Source organism: Heloderma suspectum, chromosome 4 (genome assembly GCF_057233095.1).
Source record: "Heloderma suspectum isolate Gila_16-S chromosome 4, 16-S_ref, whole genome shotgun sequence".
Lineage (NCBI taxonomy): Eukaryota > Metazoa > Chordata > Lepidosauria > Squamata > Helodermatidae > Heloderma > Heloderma suspectum.
The window spans coordinates 50,958,605-50,983,206 of NC_139461.1; the positions used below are offsets into that span (position 1 = coordinate 50,958,605).

The 24,602-nt window shown below is 44.1% G+C and overlaps 1 protein-coding gene across 3 annotated transcripts in view; it reads right to left on the minus strand.

Annotated features, from left to right (window-relative positions):
- Positions 1 to 11,378: 11,378 nt before the first annotated feature.
- Positions 11,379 to 24,602, minus strand: part of CHMP4C (charged multivesicular body protein 4C) — a 42,547-nt gene continuing 29,323 nt past the window's right edge. Inside the window, exons 2-7 of one of the 3 annotated variants that reach the window (XR_014790083.1) lie at positions 22,399 to 22,576; positions 20,405 to 20,513; positions 18,336 to 18,444; positions 16,476 to 16,632; positions 15,822 to 15,914; positions 14,605 to 14,679 (exon numbers count right to left, since the gene is read on the minus strand). Coding sequence is in view for 2 of the 3 variants with exons in the window: in XM_084849227.1 (XP_084705353.1) it covers positions 16,568 to 16,632; positions 18,336 to 18,444; positions 20,405 to 20,513; positions 22,399 to 22,576 (461 nt within the window). In the remaining variant the exon portion in view is untranslated. Of the gene's footprint in view, positions 16,633 to 18,335; positions 18,445 to 20,404; positions 20,514 to 22,398; positions 22,577 to 24,602 lie in introns of all 3 variants that reach the window. The other 2 variants (XM_084849228.1, XM_084849227.1) reach the window with 2 other exon arrangements.

Genomic DNA, 24,602 nt, shown 5'->3' on the forward strand with positions numbered 1-24,602 from the left:
GTGAGAATGCAGATCGTGTTTTGAGTAGGCAGCTTGGCTGAGTGACCCTGTACGTCTGCATTTGATCTCTGCCCCTTTCCCCTTCTTGTCTCCCCCATGTGAACACATGCATATGCACTTTTAATTCTTCCCTGTTTGGCTCATTTTGATTCCACCACCACCACCACCACTGATGGACATCTCAGGCCATACTCAAGTATGCAGGGTTCTCCCTCTTGTGCCTGGGTAGTGCTATTTTGGTTACATAATGATCAGCACTAACTCTGAAATTCACTATTAATGGGAAAGATAGGGTTAATTTATGTGCCCCTTTTTCAGCCTTCCTAACTTCATAAAATACTTCATCTGGCTTCTTGGGGAAACCCAGAGATTCCAGACTATTAGAGCCAGGGTAGTGTAATAGTGCTGGACTTATTCTGAGCCCCTGGTTCAAATCCCTGTTCATTTGTGAAGCTCACCAGATACCCCTCCACTCTTCACTCTTTTTCAATTTGACTTAACTCACAGGATGGTTGTGGGAATAAAATGGGTGTAACCATGTATACTACCTTGCTTATTGGAAGAAGAATGGGATAAGAAAGTAATAAAATTAGGTGCTCTATGTCAAGTGTATATCCCCCCTGCCACACCACCACCAAATCCTGATTAATCTGAAGGAGATGCCTGTCGCATCTAACATGAATGTGTGTTGCATTTGAAACTCAGTGTGGCGTAGCCCATTTAGTTTTTTCAATGTGAGGGCATATGATTCAAGAAATAAAAAAACTTTAAGAAGATTTTAAAACCTTGAACACACTCCAGCTAAAGTTAAGCATGTTTAAAATTTCATTGATTTTAGTGGGAAAGTTAAATATAGTCAGGGCCAGAAATATTGACAAGAGGAGGCTAGAGGATGTTGACCTGGTGTTGAATGGGGTACGGCTACCCTTGAAAGACCAGGTCCGCAGCCTGGGGGTCATTTTGGACTCTCAGCTGTCCATGGAGGCTCAGGTGTCAGCTGTGAGGCGGACAGCGCTGTATCAACTCCATCTGATACGGCGGCTGCGCCCCTTCCTTCCCGACCATCTGCTCCCATCGGTAGTACATGCCCTGGTCTCCTCTCGTTTGGACTACTGTAATGCGCTCTACGTGGGGTTACCCTTGAAGACGGTTCGGAAGCTGCAGCTGGTACAGAACGCGGCGGCTCGCCTGATTAAAGGCAGCCGCCGGCGAGATCACATCACTCCAGTGCTGAAGGAGTTGCACTGGTTACCAGTGGTTTTCCGGGCCAAATTCAAGGTGTTGGTTTTGACCTTTAAAACCCTATATGGTTCCGGCCCAGCCTATCTTAAGGAGCACCTCCAGCAACACCAGACAGGCCGCTTAACAAGATCAGCCTCGGATGGCCTTCTCTCTGTCCCATCAGCCAGGACAGCTAGACTGGTGGGGACGAGGGAGAGGGCCTTTTCTGTGGTGGCCCCCACTCTGTGGAACTCCCTCCCTAGGGAACTCCATCATGCCCCCTCTTTAATGAGCTTCCGTCGTGCATTAAAAACGTGGCTGTTCAGGCAGGCATTTGGGGTGGGTTAGGGTATTTTAGAAAATGTTTTTATTGTAGAATTTTATTGTTTTATTGTATGTTGTACATCGCCCAGAGTGGCTGGGTGACCAGCCAGATGGGCGATTAATAAATTAAATAATAATAATAATAATATTGGAACAAGGATAACTGTTTTGGCAGCTGGCCTCTGTACACCACCACATTGAAGTTGAAAGGAAACAGACCCAGATGGGAGCGAAGTCAGGACTTTCAGCTGTAATTCAAGGGGTTTGACAAAAGTGGGGCACTAACCATTCAGGAAGTACAGCCAGTGGCATACACACACACCCATCGTTGGTGGCTCCTAAGTAATGAAACAAACCAACATCATTTCAAACTTAAGGATCGCCTTTAATAACTGGATGAAAATCCTTTGCAGTCAATGACTGCCTGACGTCTGGAACCCATGGACATGACCAAATGCTGAGTTTCCTCCCTCGAGATGCTTTGCCAGGCCTTTACTGCAGCTGCCTTCAGCTGCCGCTTGTTTGTGGGTCTTTCTGCCTTCAATCTTGTCTTCAGTAAGTGAAAAGCATGCTTTATTGGGTTGAGATCAGGTGACTGACTTGGCCATTGAACAACATCCCACTTCTTTGCCTTGAGAAACTCTTGGGTAGCTTTTGCTGTATGTTTTGGGTCATTATCCATCTGCAATACGAAGCGGCGTCCTATCAGTTTGGCAGCATTTGACTGAATCTGAGCAGAACGTATAGCCCTATACACTTCAGAATTCATCCTGCTGCGTTTATCAGCAGTCAGTAGGCATGGTGGAGAATTCCGTCATGGATCTCGGTGAGACCGAATGCCAATGCATTCGGCCCCCTGAAATCCATGGCAGAACGAAGCCCCCCCCCCCCCCGAAATGGGCCCAGAATGGAGCCTACCTTGGTCTGCCGTTCCGGTGCTCCGCAAATGGCGGCCGCGACTGCAGCCGCCATTCGCGACTTTCAAATGGCCGTGATAGGCTACGTAAATACTAGCCAGGTCACCTGGCATTTGCGTCTCTGCAGAGGCTGTGATAGGTTACATAAATATTTGCGTAGCCTATCACGGCAAAAAAAGGGAATGCAAAAGGTGGCAGCTACGGCAGCGGCCATTTGCGTTCCCTTTTTCACCGTGATAGGCTACGTAAATATTTACGTAGCCTATCACGGGCCAGCGTAGGGATGCAAATGGTGTCCCCTACACAGGACGCCATTTGCATCCGCACCAGCCCGGCAGCGGCTGGAGGCCCCACTGCGGGTTGGCCCGGCTGGCAGCTCTGCGGCCCGGCCACAGAGCGGAGCCAGCCGGGCAGGATTCCAGGGGGGAGGAACGGATCACCTCCCCCCCGTCAAGGATTCCGGGGGAAGGAACGGATCGTCTCCCCCCACCCGCGGAACCCGGCGGAGCCAGGTAAGCGGGGTTTCGTACACCCGTAGCAGTCAGGTCATCAATAAACACTAGTGACCCGGTTCCATTGGCAGCCATACATGCCCATGCCATAGCACTGCCTTCACCATGTTTGACAGATGATGTGGTATGCTTTGGATCATGAGCTGTTCCTTTCCTTCTCCATACTTTTCTCTTCCCATCATTCTGGTACAAGTTAATCTTGGTTTCATCAGTCCAAAGAATCTTATTCCAGAACTGGGCAGGCTTTTTTTAGGTGTTTGCTGGCAAAGGCTAATCTGGCCTTTCTGTTCTTGAGCATTACCAGTGGTTTGCACCTTGTTGTGAGGCCTCTGTATTTACATTCATAAAGCCATCTCTTGACTGTAGATGTTGACAATGACATGCCTACCTTCTCAAGAACATTCTTGACCTGGCTAGATGTTGTGAAAGGGTTCCTCTTCACCCTGAGCAGAATTCTGCAGTCATCCACTTTAGTTGTCTTCCGTGGTCTTCCAGGCCTTTTGCTGTTGCTGAGCTTGCCAGTTAATTCCTTCTTTTTCAGGATGTTCCAAACTGTTGTATTGGCCACTCCCACTGTTTTTGCTATCTCTCTGATGGGTTTATTTTGTTTCCTCAACCTAATGATGGCCTCCTTCACTCACATGGACACCTCTTTGGACCTCATGTTGGGAGTTCCAGTGAACAGCTACCAAATGCAAATGTAACACTCAGAACCACCTCCAGGCCTTTTATCTGCTTGATTGGTCATGGGGCACCCAGGAAACAGGCCACACCTGGCCATGCAGCTGCTTGTCAGCCATTCGTTCCATTACTTATGAGCCACCAACGATGGGTGTGTGTGTATGCCACTGGCTGTACTTCCTGAATGGTTAGTGCCCCACTTTTGTCACACCCCTTGAATTACAGCTGGAAGTCCTGACTTCGCTCCCATCTGGGTCTGTTTCCTTTCAACTTCAGTGTGGTGGTGTACAGAGGCCAACTGCCAAAATAGTTATCCTTGTTCCGATATTTCTGGCCCTGACTGTATGTGCTAAATGGAACAGATCTTAAATCTGCTTATCTTTGGCAGGATCATGCCTCTTGTGATTTGAGCTCTAATTAAACATAGTAAGATGTAAACACAAATAAATCCTTCTAAGAAATATTTATATTTTAGTATTCTGTTTCTAGGGCCTTGTTCGCACATAATGACAACCCAGAGTATGGGCCAAGTATGGGTTGTCACTGAATTGTGGGTTGTGCTTGAATCATGGGTTGTCGTTACATGTGGACAATACACTATGGTTTAACTATGGGTTGTTAACCACAAACAACCCGGAGCTCACAACCTAACAACAGATGGATTCTTTTCCTGGGTTGTTTGTGGTGAACAATCCACAGTTAAACCATAGTGCAGGGTAATGACAACCACGATTCAACAACAACCCATACTCAGCCCATACTCTGGGTTATCATTACGCACACACCAAGCCTAGATGTGGAAGAATGCGTTGCAGATAATTTGCAGGTAATTCTCCAACAGCTATTGTAACAGCTATAATAAATCCATGTAATATTGGCAAAGGGATAATAAATGACCTGATCGGGCACATTCTCTAACTGTAGTTTTGCAGACTAGTAGATCACTCCTTTGCTGAGTTGCTCAAGTTAAGGGTGTAGAGGATTGCAGCCTTAGGGGGTTCTTTTTAGTTGATGTCTGTCAGCACTGTGGGGAACACCAGTAGAAGCATTCAAATGTCTGGAACTTCTCCCTTGCCACTAAATATATTCTACCTATTTATAAGCTCTCAGACTCATTGTCCGGCCACCTTTTCAGCAGGTGAACCCACAGATTAGTGCCCCAGTCTATAAAGCTGTTTAAGATTTCTACCGCTGGCTTTAGAAGACACCTGGGATCTAGCCCATCAAATTAAAGCCAGCCTCTCCAATGACTGGTGTTAAGATGCACTACAACTTTTCTGGCTTTTTGAGCTGCAAATCCTTCAACCTCTGCTGTGAAGAGGAAGATGGCTTCAGCACTAACTGCTGCAGGATCCTTTCCCTTCCTGGGACTTTCTCCCACTCCCTTCCTGCTTGATAAGCTTATACAGAAGTGCACAGTGCTGGGGATATTTTTCCTCTTACAACCTTGTATGGAAGAGAATTCACAGCTACACATGTAGGGCAGGACAGATGACAGGAGTGTGGATACGTTGAGTTATGGGTGACGCACCCCCACCCTAGCTATTATGGTTAATCATGTACAGGTTATTTTGCTTCACTTTTAACATCAAACTGGCTTGTTCCAACAAGCAGAAAACTGAAAACCAACAGAACACAAACCCCATCATTTGTTATCTTCCTTTGTTTTTGTTCTTTCCGCAAACCAGCATCTTTCTTTCTAAATGTATAGACCCTCTCCGTTTTAGACAATAACTAAGCAAACGTGTACGGCACCCTTTAGCATGAATGAATGGCAGCCAAGCTTTTGGCAAGTCAGGTCCAAATAGGAGTGAGTGTATAACTCAAGAATAAAAGAATGTAAGAGCCCTGCAGCATCAGACGAAAGCCCCATCTGATTCATAGTGGCCAAAGAGATGCCAGTGCAACTCACAAGCAGAACATGAGGGCCAGCCACTGGTATTCACAGCCATCCTGGCTCTGTGCTCCCTGCACCATGGAGTGTTTTTCCTCTCATCTACTGCAGTATGCGAACCGAGAACTACCGGAAGTACAAGCTGGGTTTCGAAGAGGCAGAGGAACTAGAGATCAAATCGCCAACATTCACTGCATCATGGAGAAAGCAAGAGAATTCCAGAAAAATGTCTATTTCTGCTTCATTGACTACGCTAAAGCCTTTGATTGTGTGGATCACAACAAACTGTGGCAAATTCTTAAAGTGATGGGAGTACCAGACCACCTTACCTGTCTCCTGAGAAACCTGTACGAGGATCAAGAAGCAACAGTAAGAACCAGACATGGAACAACCGATTGGTTCAAAATTGGGAAAGGAGTACGACAAGGCTGCATATTGTCACCCTGCTTATTTAACTTATATGCAGAGTACATCATGAGAAATGCCGGGTTGGATGAATCACAGGTCGGAATTAAGATTGCTGGGAGAATTATCAACAACCTCCGATATGCAGACGATACCACCCTAATGGCAGAAAGCGAAGAGGATCTCAAGAGCCTCTTGTTGAGGGTGAAAGAGGAGAGTGCAAAAGCTGGTTTGAAACTCAACATTAAAAAAACTAAGATCATGGCATCTGGCCCCATCACTTCCTGGCATATAGAAGGGGAAGAAATGGAAGCAGTGACAGATTTTACTTTCTTGGGCTCCAAGATCACCGCAGACGGTGACTGTAGCCATGAAATTAAAAGACGCTTGCTCCTTGGGAGGAAAGCTATGGCCAACCTAGACAGCATAGTAAGAAGCAGAGACATCACCTTGCCGACAAAGGTCCGTCTAATCAAAGCTATGGTTTTCCCAGTAGTAATGTATGGCTGTGAGAGCTGGACTATAAGGAAGGCTGAGCGCCGAAGAATTGATGCTTTCGAACTGTGGTGCTGGAGAAGACTCTTACGAGTCCCCTGGACTGCAAGGAGGTCAAATCAGCCCATCCTAAAGGAAATCAACCCTGAGTGCTCATTGGAGGGACAGATAATGAAGCTGAAGCTCCAATATTTTGGCCACCTAATGCGAAGAGAAAAGTCCCTGGAAAAGACCCTGATGCTGGGAAAGACTGAAGGCAAAAGGAGAAGGGGACGGCAGAGGATGAGATGGCTAGATAGCATCACGGATGCAATGAATATGAACTTGAGCACGCTCCGGGAGAGAGCGCAGGACAGGAAGGCCTGGCGTGCTATGGTCCATGGGGTCACGAAGAGTCGGACACGACTGAACGACTGAACAACAACAACTGCACTATGAATCATAGAATCATAGAACAGTAGGGTTGGAAGGGGCCTACAAGGCCATCGAGTCCAACCCCCTGCTCAGTGCAGGAATCCAAGTCAGAGCATCCCCGACAGATGGCTGTCTTGAATGCCTCCAGTGTGGGAGAGCCCACCGCCTCCCTAGGTAGTCAGTTCCATTGTTGTATTGCTGTAATTGTCAGGGAGTTTCTCCTGATGTTCAGCCGGAATCAGGCAGAAAGCACAGAGCTGGAGATGCAAGTAAGGGGTTTTGGCTGGATCCTGCACTGCAGCCGGGGCTGTAGACCCCATGTGTGCCAGAAATCTCAGCTGCCTTGTGGTATGTATGCTGTAGGTTGGCTACAGTGACGCCTCCAGGTTTTTTAGGGCCCTTGAGCAAGACACCTTCAATGGGCCCCCTCCCTCTGTCAGTCTGCCTTCTCATCACCATTGTCACCAGCTGCCATTGCTTCTCCTCCTCTTTCTCGTCACTGCTACCACTTGCTTGCTTGGCAGGCAGAGGGCCAGGGCACAAGCAGGCAGGGGCATCCACTGCTCCCCCTTCTCACCACCTCTGTTTTCTGGGCCAAAGCAAGAGGCAGGTGAACCAGCAGGTTGCAAAGGTAACAAGGAGGAGCAAGTCCAGGGAGCTCTTCAGTGGGCCCCTGCTGGGGTGTGGGCACTCAGCACGTGCCCAGCCACACCTACCCTAGATGCTAGCCCTGGTTGGCTACCTATCTGTGGCATGGGTGGCAAAGTAAATATGATGTAGAATAATATCATATAGTACTACCATACCGTACATATAGGACTAGGACCAGAGCAACCTGGGTTCAAACTCCCCTTTATGAATTTCACTGCATGACCTTGAGCCAGTCACACGCTGAGTGTCTCTGCACAAAGCATTTATTGTTCACTCACGGATGTTCACAGGTCCTTTTCACAATGTCGTCAACCTCCGATGCCTCTCCTGTTGTTTTCAAGTGGGAATCCGCCATTTTATAAAAACCCTGAAAATGCTGTAATACTAGCTTGAAGTCGCGCAATAAAACATCACCATCTGCTGGTGGTATAAATGAAACATATGGGAAGGAGACTGCCAAAAATGGGGGGGGGGGAGCGCGCGTGTCTTGTGCCGATCGTTAGACCCACAAAGGGCATCTCTACACCAGCCTAAAATCCTGCATTTAAAACAGGGCTTTCTGCTTCCATTTTAAATGCAGGATCACGACTCCCTTTTTCACACGCTTCCTTTCCCCTCTCCTTCTCCCCTTATCTGAGTCTTCCATATCTTTCATTGATCTCGCTCCTCTTCTTGCTGTTTTTCCGCTTTTCATGGAGGGAACTCAAGCGGAACACAACCGGGTAATTTGATAGCTCATTATCTGCGATATATTTAAAAATGGAACAAAGGGCAGTTAGTGCAAGAGACGCCTTGGAGGTTAATGGCATCACATAGAGAGTCTGCAAACTTCCGTGAAGGAGCAATCTCAATCGCAGGATAAAAGCTCTGTGTGAAGAAAGCCAAAGACTCCAGGAGACAAAGCCCCAGTAATGCTGCAAGTTTTTTGCTAAATGTGGAGAAGCCCTAAGCCTGAGTTACCTCACAGGTTGCTGTCAGGATAAAGGGAAGGCTTTGTATGTTGCAGCTGCCTTGAGCTCCTTGGACAAGGTCTGGGTTATAAATATAAGAAATAAAAATGCGGCCATATTTGTTTTTGCAAAGTTTCAAAAGTACTGGCGCTTGTCATAGAATCATAGAATAGTATGGTTGGAAGGGCCCTACAAGGCCATCGAGTCCAACCCCCTGCTCAATGCAGGAATCCATGTCAGAGCATCCCTGACAGATGGCTGTCCAGCCTTGTCTTGGACGCCTCCAGTGTGGGAGAGCCCACCACCTCTGTAGGTAATTGGTTCCATTGTCGTATTGCTCTTAACAGTCAGGAAGTTTTTCCTGATGTTCAGCCGGAATCTGGCTTCCTGTGACTTGAGCCCATTATTCTGTGTCCTGCACTCTGGGATGATCGAGAAGAGATCCTGGCCTTCCTCTCTGTGACAACCTTTCAAGTACTTGAAGAGCGCTATCCTATCTCCCCTCAGACAAGAACAATTCTAACAAGAACAATTCTTAGGGCCTTTCCAATACGGACTGTAACAAATAACAATAAGTAAGCGGTGGGGAAAATTGAGCCTTTATTCATCTGAACTGAATCCAGGCCTTTATGAAAACAAGCAAGTCTTCTTACGACTCCTTAAATACTAACAGAGTATAAAGAGGGTTTTCATCCACCTGGACTTTATAAACTGATGGGTACTACAATAGATTGGACAGTATTTACATGCCCTCAAAAAGAGTTCTGCTTCTGCTGATCTCCTTATATAAGGAAGCATAGCTTCGGAAGCAGATCTTCAAACAGAGTTGGTCAAGCAGCAGGTAGGTTAGGTTTAAACCTCATTCTTGCATTCAGAGCGCCATCTAGGGGCCAGCAAAATTCCTATAGTCTTGTGCAGCTGCTAGCAGACTTTTCTGATATATTTCAAAATATGGAATTTTGAAGACTTGTGCATAGGTATCTTGGTCCAAAGTGCATCAACATTATGCAGTTGAGTGGAGTTGTATGATCTTATCATCATCATTGCTTCCCCCCAGATATGCTTCGGTTGTTTCCACCACCACAGCTCCATGTGCATTTTGGAGCACAGCAAGACCTCTACATTTGAGTGAACATATTCGACTGATCGAGTGAGATTTCTGCCAAAATCAGTGGAAGAACTCTCTGGTGATTCTGTAGATTTACAAGTCAATGCACAGGTACTTAGAAGTAACACCAATTAAACTTACTCTGAAGTAGGACTGCAGTCTTAAAGTATACCTGAAAAAAATAACACCTGATCTACCAAGGAAAAATATGATGCAATTTTTCGTTGATGTGACTACAGCTTCAGCTTGTTTTGCTTGTGCCTACTGGAAGGACAAGAGCATTAACACTTCTTGTCAGTTAGTTTTCTCTGTGAATGCTTTAATAAGCCTTCAAAATATATTTTAGGTATGAGAATGTTGCTTGCTGTGACTGGAAGAGATTTGAAAAATGTGTGAATCAACAAATTAGGCTTGTGCCGATTATATATTTAGAGGGGAAATACCTTATTTCAATGTTTTTTAAAATAGAAAAACAATAGGATCTTGAGCAACTGAGTTGTTCTTTTTCCTACTGCCAGAAGACACACAGGTGAAGGTGTGATACTGTCAGAGTTTTGCCTGCTACTCTAATAATGGCCCATGTAATGTAGCATCATCTCAATTACAAGAATCAATTCCCATTCCCACATAACCTGAAGACAAAGACATAGAATTATAGGGTTGGAAGGGGCCTACAAGACCATTGAGTCCAAGCCCCTGCTCAGTGCAGGAAGCCTGATTCCCAAGTGGTCGCCCATCCAAGTACTAACCAGGGCTGACCCTGCTTAGTTTCCGAGATCCGACAAGATCAGGCACATCCAGCCCTTTGCTTGCCATACCTATGTCACTTAGGGCACAATCCTATACATGTTTAGACAGAAAAAAGTCTAATTCTGCCTAAACATGCATAGGATTGTGCCTTTAGCTTGTGCAGGATAACTTTTTTGTTGCTTGGACAGATGGCACTAATCTCATAACTACTGGTATTACTAAGAATACACATTGGTAATAAAAGCATTGGCTGATTTTATTTAAAGTGAATTCAAAATAATATATATGGGGTTAGATCCAGATTTAGTCATGCTTAGAGAAGACCCACTGAAATCAATGGAACAAGTTAATCATGACTAACTTAGATCACATTGATTTCAATACATCTACTCTAAGCAAGACTAAATTTGGATCCAACCCATAATTCTTCCTATGAACTGCATATTGAGTGCATACTAGTGTACATGATAGGGACAAACAGACGCAGAAATACTACACCGGAATACTGTTGTGTGAGTTACACCCTAGAAGGACGAAAACTCCTTAATAGGTTTACTGCTAGCCTTGCAATGCCCATTTGGAGGGAGCATTCCTATTGGGATTGACGGTTGCCTCTGAACACAGGGGCAACCACCTATCCAGTCCATGGCAGGAGGAGTGGCGAGGAGCAGATGTCCTCTATGCTCCCGCCACCCTGCTTTCGCGAAATCGGCTGTATAGCGGCAGGACCTCAGAGTGCGGGAAGGGATGGCCAGACAACACATAGGAAGAGTAGTACTGGCACGTCTGACCTCCCCGCCCTGCCCCTGGGAAGGCCCCATTTCTCCCACCCTACGCTGCTCTTCTGAGCACGGCATGATCCACGCTGCCTACGAGGCAGCACCGGAGGGGGTGGAGGTTGGTTCTCCAGGAACTGACCAATCCTATGGCCATCTAGCCATTGACTAGTGGTCACAGGATTGCGCCCTAAATGAATTAGTAGTTACCAAGTAGTTACCTGATCCTCAACTGATTTCTATTTTGCTTTCATACATTTAAATGGAATTTATCTCCATGCAACTTTTGAAAGTTTTTTTATTTTTTTCACATCCTACAAGGGCATTATTTTTTACATAGAGCAATTCAAAGACTAATAACAGCTAATTTACATAAATAATCCCTAGAAGTTATAGTCCCAGCAGAACTGTCACTTCATAGAGCATGGTTTATATCTGAATATACAAAATACTAGATTCATATGAAAATCATCACATGTAACCAGATAATTAACACCAAGAATATGACAGAATGTATATGTTCAGCAGAATGCAAAAGATAATTGTTGGTGTGTGTAATGTATCACACTCACATTCACGTGCCACACTTCCTCTTCATTCCAGCACCCAGTCCAAGCAAGTGCGTTGACATTGCACCTTTATTATGAGTCAAAGATCTGTATGGTTTCATGGATTGTCTCCAGAAAACAAGCAATACTCATTTTTCTCCCTCTCACATAATACTAGAACCCGGGGCCATCCCATGAAGCTGATTGGTGGGAGATTCAGGACAGATAAAAGGACTTCTTCACATAGCGCATAGTCAAACTATGGCATTCACTACCACAGGATGTAGTGATGGCCACCAATTCGGATGGCTTTAAAAGGGGGGTTGGACAAATTCCTGGAGGAGAAGACTATCCATGGCTACTAGTCTTGATGACTATGTGCTACCTCCAGTACCAGAGGCAGTGAACCTATGTACACTAGTTGCTGGGGAACATGGGTGGGAGGGTGCTGTTGTGCTCATGCCCTGCTTGTGGGTTCCTGGTTAACAGCTGGTTGGCCACTGTGTGAACAGAACCCTGGACTAGATGGGCCCTTAGTCTGATCCAGCATGTTCTTATGTTCATTTGTAATCAATATACAATCAGTTTCTCAGGTATGGCATATTCCTCCAAGGATGCAGAGGTCCATCCTGAATCATTCATTGGCCTGTACTAGGAATATTAGGTTCATCTCTTATTTGTAGCCCTAAATCAGCTTTCTCCAACCTGGGACCCTCCAGATGTTTTGGACTTCAACTCCCATCAGCCCCAGACAGTATGACCGATGGGCAGGAATGCTGGGAGTTGTGATCTAAAACATCTGGAGGGAACCAGGTTGGAAAAGACAGCCATAAATGAAGCAAAGACTTCTGTAGGACTGATAGCCAGTGGTGTCTCCTGGGAGAACAGACTTACAATGAATGATTTTTCTTTTCTGTAAAAAAAAATTACAGTGCAATGCTACACATGGTTACTCACAAGTCCCACTGTGTACAGTGGGGGCTTACTCCCTGGTAAATATGTTTAGAAGCCTACCTGCCCAATCCTATATATATGCACTCAGAGGAAAGTCCCACTGAATTCCATGGTATTTACTCCCCAGGTAAGTGTGTTCAGGATTGCAGCCCTCGTGAACCATTTTTTGGGAGCTCAGTTATTTCGGTTCACAGTGGATGCTTCCAGACAGAGGGCTCCCAGCACTACCAATCAAAAAACAATGTGCAGCTATTCCATCTTTTCTTCTTTAATGTATTTTTTTCTGGTCAAGGAGAAAAAAAGACAAAAGCACCACGGGGAAAACGTGGGATGAAAACAAATGGAAGACAATGACATCTGGACCCCCCCCCCCCATATTGTTCCATGAACAAGGCAGGCTAATTGCGCAATAAAAGTCTTGTCTGGAAGCACCCCGGTACCTTCCCTTTCTGGCTTTGTTTTGTTCTCTTTGGATCCCAGTTACGGTGCTTATGAAGAGACAAATGTGTTTTGAGATGAGAGGAGTCTGACAAGCAGTATACTTATGCTACTTGGCATTATTCCATGGTCAGACAATATGTATAAATCTATTACTTGCAGACCTGACTTGGTTATAACCAATTATCCTGCGTACAACCTACCAAGGAGTAAGCCCCATTGTACCCAGTGGTACTTACTTCTCAGTAAAAATGTACAGGACTGCACTCCTAAAGTAGTTTACACATCTCAGCTTTAGTATTATGCCGTATTTAGGGCACTGGATGAAAACGGAAATGCCACTGCCTGCAGACTGGTTTGGAACTGTTGGCTGCAAGTTTGGAACTCCTGAAACAGGCTTAAATTGCATAGCCTGTAGGTGGAAGTTACTGATAGGCTAGTCTTTCCTTCTTGCATACATAGCAGGCTCTCAAATGTATTTCACCAAAGCTACTAGTCCAGCCTTCCCCAACTTGGTGCCGCCCAGATGTTTTGGACCAACTCCTAGCCATGATGGCCAATGGGCAGGAATGCTGGGTGTTGTGGTCCAAAGCTTCTGGAGGGCTCCAGTTTGGGGAAGACTGCACTAAGCATTTCCCTGACCCCTGCTCAACAAGAGGGGACGGGATTCTCAGCATCACAGCAGGTAAACTGAATCAGATGTTACGACATGTACAGGTACTTTAAAAATGTATATTTTTAGGATGAGTGCAGACTACTTAGGGGGACTTACTACAGTCTACTGTCTATAGCAGGGGTGGGCAACTTTGCGGGGCTATTTTCACCCCCCCAGGTTGCACCACCACCCCTCCTACAGGAGCTGAAGATGGGGTGGGGGGAGGAAATAAAAAAAAATACAATAAAAACAAAATGGCATCCTGAGCTGCTACGAAGCACCAAAAGGGTCAGAATTTACTTTTTCGGACTCCATTATAGCTTGCAAACAACCTAATTTTGACCTTTTGTGCCCCATAGCATCTACAGACAACATTTCGTCTGCTAAAAAACCCCACTACTTTAAAAAGATTTGGGAGGGATACACCCAAATTCAGGGTGGGGTGGGGGTCATAGTGGAGGGTTGCAGGGGCTGCATGTTACCCACCCCTGGTCTACAATTAGGTATCAAAAGAGTTTCTTCCCATGAAGAGCAACACATTCAGTCATAAAGACGGATTCGTTTCAGAAAGTATTTGTGCACTTACTGGAATATATGTTGTCTACCAATTTGGAACTTCTGGTCCATATAAGAATTATTGTATCTCACAGTGGGAAGGTGATGGTCACATTTTCTATCCAGACTTTTATGACTAAACATCAATCAACAGCCTGGAGAACTGTGTCTGTAATGTACCTTAGCCCCACTGATTAGGACCTAATTTATAAAACAAGAAAACCAGATTAATACCATTAAAACACACACACACACACACACACACACACACACACTAATATATGTGATTAGGTTACTGCGTTTTATAGCAAGGTACTAAAACTGTTGTGTCAAATGCAAATATAGAAAGTTATGTTCTCATCAATATTTTTTTATTTGCCTCCAATATCCATACACCTGAAATTTCTCTGCACAGAACCAGTTCTGTTTCCCTGCAGCAAAAAATGATCATGTTTGAAATAAGGTAAATAATGTCATACAATTATTCCAGTTCTATAACTAAATATTTAAAGAGAAAAGTGCTTCATTCGGACAGAAAAAAATGAAACTGAACAAATGGAAGGAGGACATTTCAAAAGCCACAACCTTAAAAAGCTATTTAGATTCTCCATTTGACAACAGGCATGACAAGATAAAGCCTCAATATGAAAGATGTAATTTTAAAGAAAGATGGAGAGAAAGGAACAGATTATTCTCATCCACTCTCCAGCCACGATCCAGCAAATTGTTAGCTGTGCTTAAGCCCTCTCATTTAATGGATTGTGACCTCCCATCTTTAAAAGGGGTTGATAAAATCAGTTATTAATTGGTTGATCACTGAACCAAACATACTTATCCCATCCCTGTCCACCTTTATTAAAATGGAGCTAATCTAACACCTATGAGAGTCAGGGAAAGGTTTGCCACGAACTTTCAACAAACCAAATTGTGTCCAGTATTCTAAATTGCACAGTGTAGCCTTCCCTGGCCTGTGTTGGATTATTAGGGGAGTTGCATTCCAACACAGCTGGACAGCATTGGGCTAAGGAACGCTGGTTTCGTCCTTCACGGCTCATGTGGCTATACTAGGCGATGCCTCAGTTATCTTTCTATATACATTGAAGAATAAGGCTCTTGACACAGTAGGCGTGTTACTGAGCAATCTTAAGTGCTGGGGCAGAGAAGTCAAATGCTGGATAATCCACCATTTTTGAAGACCTCATTCTGGCCAGTGCAAGAGGAGGGTGAGGTTACTGAAAACAGGCCCAACAGATCCTTGTTTTGAATTTCTCCCCAATGGGGGGAACTTAAGTAATATAGCTTCAGGCTGGTATAGTTAATAACCCCAATCCTGGAGCCTCTCAGTGGAAGAAATGGGCTTTGGATCCAGTGGATCGAAGACCTCTTCCAATGTGCCCCAAGATGCCTCCTTTCAGAGCCTAGCACCCATAGAAACACTGCCAGGAGATCCATGCCTCTGGAGCTTTCCATGGGCATACTGGGGCTCTCTGTGGTGGATTCTCCCCACCCCTCCTGGCAGAGCTTCTCTCTGCCAGCAGAGGGGCGCTTCTGCCCCATCCAAACCCCTTCCTACCAATGGATCTGCAAATTCAGATTGCACTCGCAGTCTTCAAGGTACCGCAGGAGTCTTCACTTCTTCCACATAGGACCCTGAACGAATGGGCAGCTGTTGGACAAAAAAAAATAACTAAAGCAGAGAAACCTAGCAGTGCAAAATTGTTGCAGGGCTTAGATAAACACAGTAGTGGTGGGACCACATAACAGACCACATATTCCAACTATCCCAAACTTATTTTGAAAACCACAAGGAAAAGTGATTCCAATCAATTCTAGCTCTCTATATCAGAACCTATCCTCTGCAGCAAACAGGTTTTGCGACCTCAGCATGTTCTGATCAAAAGCCGGCATCGGTCAGAGGGAAAAGCAACAGCCTGGGAGAACTGCAGGAATTGGCTCTCAACTCTGCTTGCTTTTACAGAACTGAACTCAGTTCATTTAGGTCTATACACATACGCAGCTTTCGTGTCATAGGGTAATACCATGCAGAAATAGCGACCCAACTTTACCTGTAATATAAAAATGTCACTTGGTTTCTTCAGTACAAAAGAAATGAAAGTCAAATGAGGCTACATCTGAAGGAGAAACAGCATTTTAACAACAGGTCTTGAGTAACATGGGCTCTTTAAAAAAATTACACACATGTACACATACACCTACAAAGCCCCACCTGGGACTAATCTTGGCTTGTATCAACTACACTCTGTATGTACAGCATAAACATGTCCCATGAGCGTCTGTACCAATAGCTGTAAACTGCTGTTAAGAAGCCCAGGCCGCCAGCTGCTTCATGTCGTCATCATCTTCTACCCTCTTCTTTGAAGATGCTGTAGCAAGAGATGAGTAATAACTGTTAAGCACATAGGAATAACAAGGTACACATTTGATGACTCAATGGGAAGACTTGGCCATCCTGCATCCAGTCCAAATTCTAATTAAAAATGACCGCCTCAGCATTGGCATCGATGACTTCAGTAGAAGGTACATACCAGAACAGCTCACGCAGCTGCAGGTCAGACCCAAATCAGGTTGTGGGCCCAGGTGCCAAAAGCCAAGCTTGGAGATACAGATGGCCCTCGCTGCTGTCAGTTATTCTGTCCCCATACTTGCCGCTCCCCACTGCCACACCAAACAGCCCCGTGCCATTTCTCCATATGTCAAGATGGTTGCCGTTACATCCAGGCATGATACGTTTCAGCAATGGCGGATAGTGCACGGGGTGGGGGCAGCAGGAGATGGCGGTCTTGGAAATGGGAACTAATGGTAATGCAGGCAACATAGCAGAGAATACCCAGCCAAACTGATACCTGGGAAAATACATCTTCAAAAGCTATTCATGCAGGACAGCATCTACTAGAAATATTTCTATAACGCTACAGAACATCTGCTTGGACAGTCTCAAGACATCTGGTGATGATCTGGCCCAGTGTATCTGCTCTTGTTATTAGTGTGCTGTAGCATTGCTGCTCTGCATATTTTAGCTGTACTTTACAAATGCAGTGACTGCTTTCATCTAAAGATGCATTCTTACATCTATGTTTTTTAAATCTCGTGGCTTGTAAGTTGGTGTCAGAAAGACCAGCGACATTGCCTTTGTCCACAGAGTATCTCCAAGAGGTAGGAAAAATGTCACTGTCAAGCGTGACTATTAAGCACAAGGTGACTGGTACTTAGCTGCAATTTCAACTAATGCTGATAGTTGCCTATCACAACAGCAGCATTGTCACTCTCCAACCTCTTTATATCAGTGTTACACTCTGATCTTCTTATAAGTTCTGCACTCCTGCTATGTATCAGCGGCTCCCCCTGGTGAGGATGGTTCCCAACATGCTAAGGGGGAAGAGTAGCAGAAGGGACTAGCAGCGGAAAGGTTTGTGCCCTCTATAAAGAGATACATCACCAAGGCATTTCTGCCACTGCCATTGACTGCAGTAGGCTAGCTGATTACTTACACCCACGGAGAAATAGAATTTGTCGGTAGGTCCAGATATGGAAGGGTAATCTAATGATGTTTGGCTTGATCCAGATAGGACAACTATGCGACTGTTTAAATATAGCAACATTGCACCAGTTGACATGCACCATGTAGAATAACCATGTTATTCTACGTGGCAAGCTGTTCACATGAATAGCTCACCATGCAGATTCAGAGACTTTCAAACACACTGATGCAAACTTAAGAAAGAAAAGTTTGCAAAGCAAGCTGCAAACTACGAAATCTGCATGCTGGACAGCTTTACACAAACAGCCATGCAGAACAGGCTTGCATGGTTGCCACGTTCAATTGTTTTTTCTTGGGTGACCTATTACGACAACTGCTCTTTTAGGCTATGATGCCTTGGCATTCTAAGAAGGTAAGCAAAGAGTGCTAAGATTGTGGAATTGCATGCACTAGGCAGGTCAACAGTTCAAAAAGAACAAAGCAATCAGGCTGAATTACACATATAGTGTGATTTCTCCCTTTCTTTCAACTGAATATTTTTATATTGTATATTACTAACAGGCAGCCTAACATAAGGCAACAATTTACCAGGATGGGAAGGCAGCGGCGTAGCTGGTACGTTTGGTAATCGGACATTTCTCATTTTATTATTGAGTTCTTCTTGCTCCAGTTCCTCCAATTCTGCCAGCAGCTCATCCTGAAAATAAAAAAATCATTTATTTATTGACAGCATTTATATACCGCTCCATATCTAGTCAGATTCTAGGGTGTGAGCAATAAAATATTTAAAGGTAAGATAAAAGAATAAAGCTCCACATTAAAAATTATTATTTTAAAAAACAAAATACCAATAAAAACTTTGGCTGGTCAGTCAAGGAAGGCTTCCTGAAATAAAGACGTTTTCAGGAAGCACCAGAAACAACACAGTTTTGGCACCTGCCTGACCTCCAGAGGCAGGGAGTTCCATATAAATGGGGCCACCACAGTGAAGGCTCTTCTCTGGGTGGACTCCAGTCAGGCCATAATTCCATGCGGAACCACCAGGAGTATGCCCTCTGATGACCTCAGAGACCAGGCAGGTTGGTAAGAGGGAAGGCGCTCTCTCAGGTATCGGAAAGTAAAGAGATGGTTTTCAGAAAGTAAAGAGATGGTAGGCTATGTTTCAAGAAACAGAGTCCATTATATCAAGAGGATCTCTAATTACAACAGTCTTCCAGATATATATTTGTCTGATTACCAGTGGGAATTGAGAGTCCCCTCCAGGCAAGCAGGCAGGGAAGCTTTGGTAAAATGGAAGAGAGTTGTTCCAACATGCCAGAAGTGACTTACACAGGTGTGTGTCGGGGATGGACTAGGAATATTTTTGAGGACTACTCACTTGTGAACTTGTCTGCTGGGCTTAACAGCAGATTACAAAATGCACCAAAAAACTGCCAGTTTCACAAGGATAAAACAACACAGGCTAACATTAAGAGTTAAAAGAAGTGTGTTTATGTTATCAAAATGGACAATAGGATGAACATAGTCTTTTCAGTGTCTTGTGTATATTAAAACGGGAGTTGAGGGAACTGATGATTACATCAATACCCATTGCTTAGAGCAGGTGCTTCGAACCTCTTTCAGCCAGATTCAAATTTTCAAAAGCTCTTGAGGGCCACATTCCAGTGGGCAAAGCCAAAGGCAAAAGGGGTGGGAGTAAAAATGTAAAATTCTAGGAATGAGGCAGGTTGATTGCATAATAAAAAACCTCAACTGGAAGCACTGTAAGGTTGCCTCAATGATTTTCCCCATTCCAGAGGTAGGCTCGGTTGAGACACAGACATATGCAGAATCTTTAGAACATAATTCACACAACTGTGTGAGTGTCTTTCTAAACTTAATGGGAATAGCATCCCAGAGGTGGAGCCATGATTCAGAAAGAATCCTCTTCAAATATGGACCCAACTGGGGCAAGTGGGAACCAGATCTGAAATACACATTAACTTTTAACACAATCCATTCTGACTACCTGGGAAAAGCAAGCCACAACATTTCATCCAGTTACTGTCCTATAATATATACTAATACTGAACTCCATTCTCTGAGTCTGCATCCTTATGCGATCAAAATGGCACCATCCACATACAGGAGATAAAACAGCAACACAACAACAACAACACCTTTGGGGGGGGAACCCCCCTCCTCAAAACAGCCCAAAGAGAACTGAGCAGGCTCTCCAGGCAAAGAATGCTAACTGACTTGTTCGGTTGGGAGGGCAGAAAAACCAGATGGGAGGGGAAATGGAATACAGTACCCTGGAAGGAGGTATGAAGGGAAAGCTGAAACCCTGAATAGGAACACTGCAAACTGCAGGATGTTGTTGCAGATCCCACTTGCTATATTAAAAGTCCAATAAACTTCATTATGGGAGAGGAGAGGAATGTATTTTTTTAACATGGAATCTCCTGCGTCGTTCTGAAAATACTCCTCAGGGTAGTCCGAAATCTAATTTTCCGCCGTTTAAACAGATACCTCCTCAGTCAACTGAGAATTCAAGTGCATTTTTGTAAAAGATGCTAAGTGCTTAGATGTGAGCTTGACAAAATTTTATTGAGCACAAAATAAGCAGTCATATTTAGGCTGCCTCCAGTCTTTGTTCTTAAAATTTCATTACCAACCTCATCAAAGTCATCGCTGACTTTTTTCGAAATAGCGTCCGTGATTTCCTGGGCAATCTCTTGCTGTTCAGTGATATCTTGCATCATTTCATCAATTTTGTCCAAGTCCCTGAAGAAACAAAAAACAGGCCATTTATTTCTTAAATAAACTAGTATACTACTCTTCAATACATATGTTACCAGGGTGGCAGATAGGATTAAAAAAACAACAATGAAGTAAGAGTACCATAAAACTCTTAAACTGAAGCTGAATCCTGGCAAGACGGAAGTCCTGTGGGTGAGTGGTTACCAAGTCAGGGAGACAGGCTCATTGACTGTTCTGGATGGGTTGCACTCCCTCTGAAAGATCAGGTTCGTGTCTGGGGGGACTGCTAGATCCATCATTGATGCTGGAGGCCCAAGTGGCCATGACAGCTCAGAGTGCTTTTTACCAGCTTAGGCCCACTACATTCTCTCCTGAACAGTGGCTGCCCTTAAGGCTGGTCCAGAAGCTGGAGCTAGTATAGAATACAACAGCTTGGCTGTTGTCAGGAGCTGCCCCTTTTCAGCATGTAACTCCTTTGCTGAGGGAACTGCACTGGCTGCATATTCACTACCGGGCCAGGTTTAAGGTTCTAGTACTAGTGTACAAAGTCCTAACCAACTTGGGACCAGGATATTTGAGAGAGTGCCTCCTTCCTTACCAACCTGCCCAGTCACTGAGGTCATCAGAGGGCATGTTCCTGGTGGTTCCACATGGACCCATGGCCTGGTTGGAGTCCACCAGGAAAAGAGCCTTCAGTGTGGTGGCCCCTTTCCTATGGAATTCCCTGCCTTTGGAGGTCGGGAAGGCACAAACCTTGGTTCCTTCCGGTGCCTCCTGAAGACACTGTTATTTTGAGAGGCCTTCCTTGAGTGACCAGCCGCAGTTTATTAAATTCAGCCTTATCAGAACTTGTCTCTTTTAAAATATTTTAACATGTTTTATTCTTTTATCGTTGCTGTTCACCGCTTGAAATCTTTTGATGTGGAGCGGTATATAAATATTGTAAATAAACAAACACCAACTATCAATAAACAGCAGAATAAAAAGCAGTAATAAAAATGACTAGATGTTAAAAATAAAAATCTCAGATGCTGAAAGCCTGGGGAAATAACAATGTCTTCACCTGGTGCCTAAAAGACACAGCAGTTCCTAATGAGACTATGTCTTGAATAGGGTGCCAAAACTGAGAAGGTCCTCTCACCAGTTGTGAACTCATCTCAGATGTCTGTGGCACCTGAAGGAAGACCTTTGAAGACAATTTCAGTGCATGGTCAGATTGATGTGGAACAACACACATTCCTTCAAGTACTCAGATCCAAGCCATGTAAGCGCTTTAAAGGTAAGCATCTGAAATTTGAACTGGGCTTGGAAACAGACCAGAAGCCCATGGAGTTTTTTTTATTAAACACAACTGATATATGTTAGTATCCTAGGAGAAGCTGTAGATTGTACTGAGTACAGTTTCTGGGTAGTCTTCAAATGCAGCCCCACATACAATGCATCGCAGTAGTCTAACTTGTAATTACCAGAGCACAGACAACACTTTCCCCGTATGAAAATAGATCATAACCCCAAACGAAAAGGAAGGGTGCCCACAAAGCTCAGTAGCTGAGCACATACTTTGGACATACGAATCTCAGTGCAGTTGGAATGCAGGTATGTATGACGTGAGACCTCTGTTCAAATACCAGAGACTGCAATGAGCTGTTGTCCAGGTCGTATTAATTTGGGCTGCCGCAGGACATGTAAAAATGCCACATGGATTGAATCTTGAACATCAAGTATAACAGGCAAACCCTGATAACCCCGCCCATGACTGCAAACAAAAATCTTACCACAGTATTAGAGAATCTAACCAAAATTGTTGGGCACAGCAAAATATACAGCGCATAGTGCGCACACAGCAACAATAGCCATTATTATGAGGGATATTTTCTATGGGCTGCTGTTGACCATATTTTCCACTTACATATTTTCATGTGCTTTTTTCATAGCTTGGGCAGCATAGCCCATGTTCTTGAACACTTCTGTGTTGGCGTGGGCGTTTTCAAGTGCTTCCCGTTGGAATTCGATGGTGGAAAGTGTCCCATCAATTTGGCTCAACTGTTTCTCCAGTCTCTTTTTTCTCTTCAGTGCCTGCAGTGCAGCTGTTGGTGAAACAAGGGGGGGATGTTAGCTATGTATCATCTCTTAATAACCCAGTGCAAATGGAGCTGGCTGCTGCAATTAACACCAAGTAAGGCAGAGAACCAGATAACAAGGAAGCAAGCAAGCAAGCCGAAAAGCTTGACTAAAGGCAAAATAAAGAGGGTCTAGGAATCCATCAGATCACAGAGAGAACTCTTCCTTAGCTCTTAAGAGACAACCAAATCTGTATTTGAGAAAAATGAGGCAACAAAGTTCAAGAAAATGATAGAAATGGTCAAGATAAAATGCAAGGTATCAGTTGGGAGATGAGATACAAAAGCACACACACTGGGGAGATATTCTCCTCCACTACAGAGCTACAACTGAGAGAAACCCACACTGCCAGTACAGCTTTGACTTCTATTTTTTAATTTCATTAATTTTATTTTGTTTAATTACCCCAAATCCCCTGCATCCCCTGTTAAAAGCCTGTTTCTATATCTATTTGTTATGCAGCATGAGAAGAGGGGTAGAAATAAATACTGTTCAACCTCTCTTCTTGCTCACAATCAGTGGAGAAATAAATAACAACCTTGCATTCAAGCCAGAAGAAACTGTTGCACAGCAGCTGTCCTTAGAGGGAGCTCTCACATTCATGGTGCCCAAAATGTGAGAATTCCAAACTTCAAGAGCCACCAAGCCTTCTCGGTCTGGTTGGGCAACCCAAACATGTCCCGGTATCAGGCAGTATGCCTATGTGTACCAGTTGCTGGGGAACATGGGAAAGAGGACACTGATGCACTCGTGTCTTGCTTGTGGGTTCCCGGTCAACAGCTGGTTGGCCACGGGTGAACAGAATGCTGGACTAGACAGATCCTTGGTATGATCCAGCATGGCTCTTCTTATGTTGTTATGTAAGATCATGTCAAAGACTTCCCTAAGCATTTAAATGAGTGTTGTTAGAGATTCATTTTTAGGAAGATGAGGCCAATCCCTTTAGCTTTATCCTGACCCATCTAGACAGATAAATGTAAACAATTAGTTTGCAGTTGTGAAATAAATCTCAATTTTTCAAATTAAAAATCCTATTACTCAGTTCATGGATGGATTATTGCTGTACAACCAGAAATCTTGACGAAGTCAACACACACAGAAATATATGGCATGCATATATAATGTAAATCTAACATTAACCTATATTATATCCTATTCTTAGTTATCGATTGCTGGAATATTCCAGGTTAATTCAAGGAGAATTGATAGATTAACAGGGGATTGCTGACTAAAGTGGTCCAATACCCTGGAAAGCTGGATTCAAAATCTCTGTCAGTCAGGTTTCATAGCAGTGGCTAAAGTGGACTGGGAGTCTGACTTTGAAAACACGTCAATAAATTTATTTATTTGTTTGGTAAACGTACGTTTGTCATTCATTGTGCAGCCAACATGCCTAACCCGAAGGTTTCACAATACTGGAGTAAAACTTACTTCACATACAGATATTCTGAGTCTGGAAAAAGAAGATCCCCATTCCAAAGATTCAGAAAAAGAAGAGAGCCAGATAAGAATCAAGAGAGTAATCTGAGGAAATAAACATAACATCACAGGTCACAACACTATATAGATTGACTTAAAAATATATTTAATTAACAATGCCATGATTTTGAAGAGCGACAATTTGAAAATTGTAGTAGTAAGAGAAACATCTAAGTTCTTTTACAGAGTTTTGTTAATACAGTTATACTCTGAAATAAAAGGATAACGTCCTTGAAAGAATGAACTTCAAGCAAGTATAGAGCGTATTAAGGCAAGCTTCAATTGCAGACACTGAGTAGTCTTCAATACAGTTATACTCTGAAATAAAAGGATAACGTCCTTGAAAGAATGAACCTCAAGCAAGTATAGAGCGTTTTAAGGCAAGCTTCAATTGCAGACACTGAGTAGTCCTCAAATTAAGAGCTAAAAGCAAAATGAAGCAAACAGTTTTCTCCACCAATAATTCCATACATTAAAACCACAACAATGCACCATCATCATGACAGAAGAGCA